We start from the raw sequence: 10000 nt of genomic DNA on the forward strand, positions 1-10000 counted from the left end.
TAATTCCGCACATTGTAATCAAAACAATACACATACAATTGTGTACTACTACAGGTTATGTTAATTAAATGAAGCCCAAAATATGTCGGCGACTAGAAATCGCTAGTATCAGCTAGCGCTAGCTAACGTCAACATTAGGTAGCCGCTAGCTAACGCTAGGTAGAAGGGTTTGTCGTGACTTTGCCTGGAACGCTACCAAGTTGTGAGTCGTGACTTGAAGTCGTAACTTACGGGCTAAACATTGTGTCTGGAATGCAGCATAATTCATTCAGCATGAAAAACGCATAAAATATGACGACTAATCGACTCAGAGGTAGCAGTTCTAGTTTCTCCACTAAGTGAAGTCTCATGTTTTTTTAATCTATAACCGTTTCTCTCTCCTACACTCACATACAACAACAGCTGGATGCAGCAAGCTCGGGCGGGTTCTCTGGGCGTTTTTATAATGAAAGGAATTTAGTTTATGAAATCCCAAACACAACATTGTAAAGAGCAGCGATGTTAGTGTGTGAGCGTGCTTTTTTTGTTGTTTCCTTTCGCCCAGTCTTCTTCTCATCTCAGTGAATTACACAACAGGTTCCCTAATGTTCGTCATCCGCTCAGTGGGAAACCACAAAACACACACGCACACACACGTGTGTTTAAACGGGACACACACACACATATGGATGCACGGTTGTCATGGAGCCACCCCCAATACCTGCTTCCCTCGGTAGCTGCTGAGTGACTAATGATATCATACTGTGTGACTGGACTCAGTGACACCCTCCCTCCTTCAAACTATTTTCAAAGCTTCCTAGCTTTGTGTACTCTGGATATTGAAGCAATAAACCAAACAAGAAAAACACATCCAGACTACATATCCCATCCCATCCTCCTCTCTGCTCTGCGCTGCCCAATCCATCCTTTCTCTCTGTCATTCTCTGTCCAGCTTTTTCCTCTTATTTCCATCGCTTCTCTGTCCTCCGTACCTGTACTTCCCAGGTGGGTGACCTGCTGGCTTCCGGGTGTCCCAGTGCATTGTGGGTCCTGTAGTCCCGACTACGGCTCAGGCTCTGTGGCGCTAACATGCTCCTGTGCATTAACTGCGAGGCTACAGGATGGAGCCGGTGCCAGCGGAACACTTCTTCGCCCTCCCTCTGTCTTTCTCTCTCTCTTCGTCTGTCTACCTCTCTCTCCCACTTTCTCTTTCCCTCAGAGGCATCTACGCCTCCCTCCATCCCTCCCTCCATCCCTCCCACTTTCTCTCGCTTTTACTATCTTCATTTGAACCGTTCTCACCTCCCCTCTGTGGTTTGCACCTCTCTTTTTCTTATTCTCTCCGTCTCATACCTCATGGGAAAAGGTCAGACTGCAGCGAGGGGTGCAGCCATATGTACTTTAAGTTTTACATTCACATACTTTACTAAAGTTAAAGTACCAAAACCTCACTACAAAATACTACATTACAAGTGAAAGTCCTGCGTTTAAAAGTCAAACGATATCAGCTAAATCTACTTAAAGCATCAAAAATAAAAGTACTTGTATTGCAGAATGGCCCCTTTCAGTACACTATATATTTAGCACACTCAAAGGGGCCGTTCTATATAACATATATTAACATTATTTTGGATTATTTTTGCATCACAGTGGGCTAGATGTTTCTGGCTTTTCATTAAACACATGAAACTAATTGTACCTACTAAATACACTGATGATGGGGAGTTTCTACTTTATAACATTTTTAAATTCACTGAAAATCTTACTCTGAAATGTAACTAGATACTGTAGCTGTCAGATAAATGTAGTGGATTAAAAAGAACAGTATTTCCCTCTGACAGATAGTGGAGTCGATGTATAAAGGAGCAGGAAATGAAAATACAGGTATAGTTTCCTAATCCTCTCTGCTTGCGCTGGTTATGGAACCTCACTTGGAGGAGTCTTTGATCAGATAGTCTAGAATTTTGTTGAGGCAAGCTTCTCCTACGCCTTTTTGTGTTAAAACAACCTTGAGAGCTTTGGGTTTTGTAGAAAAACATGTTCATATTTGTTAATGTAAGGGTATCAAAAAACAGCCTCACTCTGCATGTCATCAGCACTGAGTATAAAACATCAAACCGCCGTATGTAAATGAGATTCCTCCATCAGACGAAGCCGCCGAGCGCAGCCCGACGCTGAGAGCCCCAAAGCAGCTGGTGAGCAAACAACAAAACGGAGTTGGGATGCTGCTGACCGTCTGAGAACATGGCTTATGAAATGTTTGAAAAGATGAGGAGCTGATGAGGAATGTTAAATTTTCATGTGTGTTAGTGAGTGTGAGTCAGACCACAGATGGAGGATCAGAGCCGAAGCGACAGGATGCTCATGTAGCACCTCTTAATCACACGGATTAAAACTGCTAACCCTGCACCTGTGCTCAGAGACACACATGTACACACACACACACACACACAGGTACACACACATACACACACACATACATACACACACACACATGTACACACACACACGTACACACATGCACACACACACACACACACACACACACACACACACGTACACACACACACACACACACACACACACACACACACACACACACACGTACACACACACACACACACACACGTACACACACACGTACACACACACACACGTACACGCATGTACACACACGTACACACACACACACACACACGTTCACACACACGTACACACACACACACACACACACACACACGTACACACACACACACGTACACGCATGTACACACACGTACACACATGTACACACACACACACACACAGGTTCACACACACAAGTACACACACACACACAAAATAACACATGCATACACACACCAGCACACGCCCACACACACACTTTACCTGCCTCTCTAACCTGTTATTGCACCTGTTAGCTTTTATTTCCATCTCAACTGTGCAGACGTTCAAACACACATGCACAGCTTCCAACTCGACTCTTGCGCTCATTAATAAAGTACATTTCCATCCCACACACGGAAAGGAAAAATAACAACAATGTCACCGGTGGTAAATTTAGGATGTTAATCTACTTTGCAGCTAAAAGAAATTGTCATGTCGAATCCTGCGTCTGAGCTCTGGATAGAAAACATAACGAAGAAAGTAACTAAGCTTCTAGGTTTATTCGTGATCTTGGAAACAAAGATGAATTGATTTATCGATTAGTTGTCAACTATTACATTTAAAAATCCTGTGATTCCAGCTTCTTGAATGTGAATATGTTCTAGCTTCCTCACTCCTCTTGACAGTGAACTGAATATCTTTGAGTTGTGGACAAAACAAGATATTTGAGGACGTCATCTTGGGCTTTTAGCTAGATTTATTTCATTAAATTTTTCCAAATATGCTCACATTTATAATAAATAGCAGTCACTCTTTGGAAAAATGTACCTTGATATCTTTACTGACTGCTGGGTTACTAAAACAGACAAACATACTGTGAGCCGTCAGAAACAGCGAGGTTAACAGGTCTCCACTGAGCCATCAGTAACGCAGCTGGAGAGGACGCAGCACGGCAGCCCTGCAACACTCCGCATCGTCTGTCCGCCATCAAAACTAATTAAGAGGCCTCGTGAGCAGAGGGAATCAGAGTTATGTTGTTACACTGCTCTGCACACAGCAGCAGACCTCCCCATCGGACACATTGCAGACATCAAATTAAATTATCATAAACTGTGCACACGTTTTTTAACTGCTGGTCAGACGCAGAAATCTACACTAGTCTAGTGTCTGACTGCAGGGAGATTTACTTATTATGAAGTATTTCTAAAACTCCCAGCTGGTTGCGAGTACTTTAAGTGCATGCGGGACTATTACTTGTATAGAGTACTTTTAGACCAGGGTTTTCCGCAGCAGCACCCAAGACGATTTGGGCACCACTACGCTGAATGAATGTGAAATCAATGTGAGCATCAAAACTATGACTTTCCTCAGATCTAATGGTTGTATTTGGTCTCTATGGTCTATATCGATGATGTTTCATTCAGGCTCCGCCGGCTGTCCCTCATTTTCGGCCGGATGTCTGTCCCCTTCCTCTGTCTCTGTGTTGGCGTTCTAACCTCCGGTGGATTTCTGAGGACTATGGTTAACTGCTCCTCAGATCTCTGCAGGGTAAATCCAGACAGCTAGCTAGACTATCTGTCCAATCTGAGTTTTCTGTTGCACGACTAAAACTACTTTTGAACGTACACACGTTCCACCAAAACAAGTTCCTTCCCGAGGCTATTTTGCAGACGCCGTTGCTCCGTTGGGCGTTAAGCGCCGCCCAAAACAATTGTGATTGGTTTAAAGAAATGCCAATAAAGCAGAGCACGTTTATCTCCCATCCCAGAATCTGTGTGGACTAGACAGACCCTCCTCCGCAGCGCTGTGGAGGAAGGTCTGGCTATGAGAGACTAGTCTCCAGTGGACTCCTTTAGCAAGTTTTGTAAAGCTTTGTCAGTGTTATTTATTTATTATCTGCTCTAGATTTTCCAACGTGTTAAGGTACTTTCAGACTATGGTATTTCTACTTTTACTGAGTATGATTTGAGGATTTAAATACTGGATTTTGTCAACCAGTCAAATCCAGAACAGTAGCGTCTGATTAACGGTGCATATCTTAGGACACGTCAGTGTTAGAGAGGATGATGGTAGTGGTAACAGGAAACTTCACACACACACACACACACACACACACACACACACACACACACTACACAATATTCCTGTTTTGTCACTTTGGAGAATGTTTGCTGTACTTTTCTATGATTCCTATGCAGTCCACAGATTTGAAAAAAAAAAACATTTTTCCCCAGAATAAACATACGACATTTTTTTCTGATAAAAATGTCAATTTGCTGTCTGTGTGCCATCTGGTTACAGCTGACTCATATACATAAAAACCTCCAACTCAAACAGTTCCTTTTTTATGCTTCCTGATCTGATACCAGAACTAAGAAAAGCAACTAAGTACATTTACTCAAGTACTGTACTTATATACAAATTTGAGGTGCTTGTACTCTACTTGAGTATTGTCTTTTCATGCAACTTTCTACTTCTACTCCACTACATTCATCCGACAGCTTTAGTTACTTTACAGATTAAAATTTTTGCACAGGGGGCGCCCAGTTGGCTCAGTTGGTGGGGCGCGCGCCCATGTGTGGAGGATTTGTTCCTCAGCGCAGAGGCCCAGGGTTCGAATCCGACCTGCGACACTTTCCTGCATGTCTTCCCCCTCTCTCTCCACTTTCATGTCTAGACTGTCCTATCAATTAAAAGGTGGAAATGCCCAAAAAATAATCTTTAAAAAGATTTTTGCACACAGGCTTGTCCAACTTCTATCTGTGGACATGTTGTTACGCTGTTTGTAAGCCTAAAAATCAGCGTAATGCATTGTTAACTACTGGTATTGCTAATACTGGCTAACCTGGCTAGAGTTAACCCCACAATGAAAAATCGGACTTGTAAATGGAACGCATTTAACTTAACGTCATTCCCAGTTCCGGCTTCTGAGTTCAGAGGTAAATGCACTATAACTAAAGCCCAGTAGTCATTCAGCATGAAAAAGCATAACACAGGACTAATCTACCAAAGAAATCTTAGTTGACTAAGACCAAAGCGGCCAATTAGTCGACTTAGAGGGGGCAGCCCTATTTTTTACAGTGTGGTATTAGCACTTTTACTCAAGTAGAGGATCTAAATACTTCCTCCACCATTGCATCATTCATGTTAGCACAACAGGCCCGAAACTCACAATATATCTACTTCCTTATCTGTTTTGTGGCTGCCATTAGACCAGTAAAACCAGTTGGAGCGACTGCTTTGAGTTAACGAAAGTTAAATATATTTCATGAATGCTAACCTGTTGTTTTGGGACTTGTAGAGTGACACTGATCAGATGCACAGACACAAACAAAAGTACCCGAGCAGCTTCACACACACACATACACACTCAGCACTACCCACAGTACTCACTCTCTCCATACCGGAGTGTTCTGGTCCACAACATCCTATTACTGTCCCCCCATTTTGTCTAGTTTGCTCCCAGCGGGCGCTATCAAAAGTCTGGGCCGGCTGCTGGGGGCTGCCGTCCGTCCCGGCGAGCATCAGAAGGCGGCGGAGCACCTTCAGTCGGCTCCTCAGCGCCCTGACGAGGCCGCTGACGGCGCACACACACTTTGCCGGCTCAGCCTCCACCGTGCGGCGCGTCATCACTAAGTGAACTTGAGGAGCTTGAGGAGCTTGGAGTTGTTGGAGCGACACTGTGGCAGCGAATGCCTCGGACTGGGACAGGCAAACAAGTGTGAGTCAGTGTGAGGGGATACCCAGAGGAAAGGGAGGGGAGAGTGGGGCACAGATCCAAATTGGGATGGGAAGCGGGATCCCCCCCCCACTCCTCCCTTCTCCGCTAACATGCAGCTGTAACCTTCCACCCAGTGTTTCCATCAGGTGTCCTGGAGATCCCCATTCACTCTACAGTCACATAACCACGCCGACCAATGACTAAATACCACAAGGAGGAGAACTCCCACTTCTATTTTCACACATTCACACTCACTCACTCAAAGTTTTCAACATTCAACCACGCAAATGTCAGTCAAAAACACGAATGACTCGGAGTCCCAATCTGTCAACTGACTGTGAATTGTCCCGCTAGGGATCGATAAGGTGTACCTTATCTTATTATAATTAATATTATAATTAATAACTTTATAAAAACTTAGGGCTGCACGATACGAGGAAAATTTGTGTTAGGCTATAACGATGTTGAATATCGCGATAACGAGATTACGTGGATAAATAAAACAGATATGAAAGTGTACTTAGTTCTGAGGCTTTCAATATTCTGCTAAAATACAACAAGTTGCTTGGTTACCTTAAAACAAACAAAAGGAAATAATTTCCAACATTATTTAATTGAACAAACTGAACATTGATTTGAACATAAAAGGCAGCACTAAAAAAAGAACAAGTTACACTTAAAGTGTAGTTTTGTACAGATACTTTTTCCAACTAACTCAAAATATATCTGAGTGTCTGTTGCGATATGTCGCAGCCTTTCCCAATGTGTTTAAAGTTGATATTGCTTTATTAAAGATGTATTGTGCAGCCCTATACAAAATATAAACTTGTATAAAAAAGCAGCACATCCTCACATTTGAGAAGCTTAAATAATAATGTAATAGTAATAATAATAATGTATACTTTATTAATCCCGCAAGGGGAAATTACAATGTTTTTCATGTTATTACACACATTACACACCTTTACACCGTCTGAATTACACACACATGCTCAGTACCTCGACATGCACTGATGGAGAGATGTCAGAGTGAGGGGGCTGCTCATGGAAAGGCACCCCGAGCAGTTGGGGGGGTTTGGTGCCTTGCTAAAGAGCACCTTGGCAGTGCCCAGGAGGTGAACTGGCACCTCTCCAGCTACCAGTCCATACTTTGGTCCGTATGGGGACTTGAACCAGCGACCCTCCGGTCCACCAAAACAAAATAACCCAACTCCCTACTGACCGAGCTACTACCACCCCACTAGATGTCTGCATCTCTACTTGTTATGACTTTAACGGCAATCATTAAAAATAGTTGTTGATTCATTATAGGGCTGCAACTAACGATTATTTTCATAGTCGATTAATCTGTTGATTTTTTTCTCGATTAATCGATTAGTTGTTTGGTCTCTAAAATGTCAGAAAATGGTGAAAAATGTGGATCAAAGTCTTGTTTTGTCCACAACTCAAAGATCTTCAGTTTACTGTCACAGAGGAGAGAAGAAACTAGGAAATAGTCACATTTAAGAGGCTGAGATCAGAGAATTTTGACTTTTGTCTTAAAACATTACTCAAACCGACTAATCGATTATCAAAATAGTTGGCGATTAATTTAAGAGTTGACAACTAATCGATTAAACGATTAATCGTTGCGGCACAAGTTGATTTACTTCAATTCAAAACACCAACTTCAATCTTTTAGGCAGTGAAACAGAGACAAATCACAATGCATTATAATTTCAGTTCTGACCACAAGGTGCCCTGTTTCTATCTGTCAATATCATGTACATTATATTACTGTATTACTGACTGTAATTAGTTGAGAAACACTCCTTATTTGCTTCCTAATGCACTACATTTAACCTCCCCCACATTGTTTGATAGATGTGACGCAGACACAATAATAATAATAATGATGAAGAGTCTAAAAAAAACTTTTACTTTTGATACTATACATACGTATATTTAGCAGATAAATCTTTTGTAATTTTACAGAAGTAACATTTCGAATGTAGGACTTTTACTTTTAATTAAGTCATTTTAGATTATGGTCTTTCTACTTTTACTTAAGTAAAATGATCTGAATACTTCTTCCAACACTGGAGTGTGTCAACAACAACCAGTCCAAGCCAGTACAGTACAGGGTTATTCCTGCATGGAGGAATTTTAGGCAACCCCCCCAAAGAGGTTTAAGCCAGCCCCCAAAGGAAAATCACCAGCACCAAAATGATAACTGAGAGGAAAAATAGCAATTCAAGTCCTCTTCGAATGTGTTTCATAGCAATTTACCAAACAACCGCATGCTTGCTGTCTTGTGTAGTCCCCCCCCACCCCTCCCCCCAAAAAAGGCCCAATCTGAGTCAGGAAAAACCCTGCAGTAGTGTCCGTTTCATGGTGAATATCTTAGGACACGTCAGCGTTACAGAGGATCGAGGGAAGGGGTAACGTGAATCCCCCAACAGCCCTCACTGACACCACACACACACACACACACAAATGTTTTGAAGTTGTGTATCTATTTCATGAATACATTAAAGTGTTGTCACTTAAAGGTGCCGTAGGTAGGATTGGGAAGATCCAGGACTTAGCCAAAACATTTTAACATCAACAACTTCTCAGTCCCTCCCCCCTTTCTGCTAAAGCCCAAAACGGTCTCCTAAGCCCCTCCCCCCACAAGGGAGAATGAATGTGTGTGCATGAGCAGTGATTGACACACAGTTAGACCCCCCCCCCGGCCCTGATTGGTGCATCTGAACAGTTTAAAACCTTTCCTATTAGCTATCTAGTGAATATATAGTCTATATCCTTGACGTTCCACTTCCGGGATTGCTCCGTCGCCGCCGGAAAATCCGCCGGATTTCACTCATTTAGGCCGGATATCCGTTGCCTTGGGCTTCCTTTGTGTTGGCGTTCTAACCTCCGGTGGATTTGTGAGGACTATGGTTAACTGCTCCTCAGATCTCTGCAGGGTAAATCCAGACAGCTAGCTAGACTATCTGTCCAATCTGAGTTTTCTGCTGCACGACTAAAACTATTTTTGACCGTACACACGTTATTAAAGTTATAAAAGAAGCACAAGGAAATGTAAAAAAAAAAAAAAAAAAAAGATGCACATGAAAAGGATTTTAAATAGTGTAAAACAAAATGAGTAATTCTGCTTTCTATCCCTGCAACAACCCAACATACAAAGACCCACAGTGATACAGACATAATGTACGTAGATAAAAACGACAAACACAAGCTGACGCACAGATGACACACAGTGACGCAAATCAAATATCCCCAAAACCCCACAGCTGACAAACTGGAACAGTCCAGCACAGACACAAAGAGGACGCAGCCTCGCTCCACCTGTCACAAACCCCCTCACACACAAACACAATGTACACAATGCCAGTTTGGACCGTTGACCGGATGCGTGACATTTCGTGGATTACCTCCACCTGTTGTCGCCTTCCCTGAGTGTGGACTGGTACACACACACACACACACACACACACACACACACACACACACACACACACAGAGACTTGAGGGCAAAAGACAAGGTGGAACTGGACCGAATATAGATATGTTGAAAAATACAAAGAGCACCACATGTTTTTGTGGAACTTATGTGTTAAAGCCCAACGCTCGAAGAGATAAAAGGCACATAAAATATCACGAACAAAGCAGCTCTACTGAGCATTTTCATGTCTTTCAGCTCATAGTTTT

General features: G+C 42.6%; 1 protein-coding gene and 1 long non-coding RNA gene across 4 annotated transcripts in view; one reads left to right on the top strand and one right to left on the bottom strand.

Annotated features, from left to right (window-relative positions):
- The window catches only part of LOC116040042, a 12444-nt gene extending 4599 nt beyond the window's left edge, over positions 1–7845 (top strand). The window contains exons 2-3 of the long non-coding RNA XR_004102565.2: positions 4101–4107; positions 7735–7845. This is a non-coding gene — a long non-coding RNA (uncharacterized LOC116040042). The remainder of the gene's footprint in view (positions 1–4100; positions 4108–7734) is intronic.
- rps6ka3b (ribosomal protein S6 kinase, polypeptide 3b) overlaps positions 1–10000 on the bottom strand; it is a 56983-nt gene that overhangs the window by 28139 nt on the left and 18844 nt on the right. The window contains exon 1 of one of the 3 annotated variants that reach the window (XM_035998059.1): positions 5980–6253. The exons of 1 other annotated variant lie outside the window; for it this stretch is intronic. In XM_035998059.1, coding sequence (XP_035853952.1) covers positions 5980–6216 — 237 coding nt within the window. In that variant the 5' untranslated portion in view covers positions 6217–6253. Of the gene's footprint in view, positions 1–5979; positions 6254–10000 lie in introns of those variants that run through there. One more of the 3 variants, XM_035998058.1, reaches the window with a different exon arrangement.

Source organism: Sander lucioperca, chromosome 23 (assembly GCF_008315115.2).
Source record: "Sander lucioperca isolate FBNREF2018 chromosome 23, SLUC_FBN_1.2, whole genome shotgun sequence".
NCBI lineage: Eukaryota > Metazoa > Chordata > Actinopteri > Perciformes > Percidae > Sander > Sander lucioperca.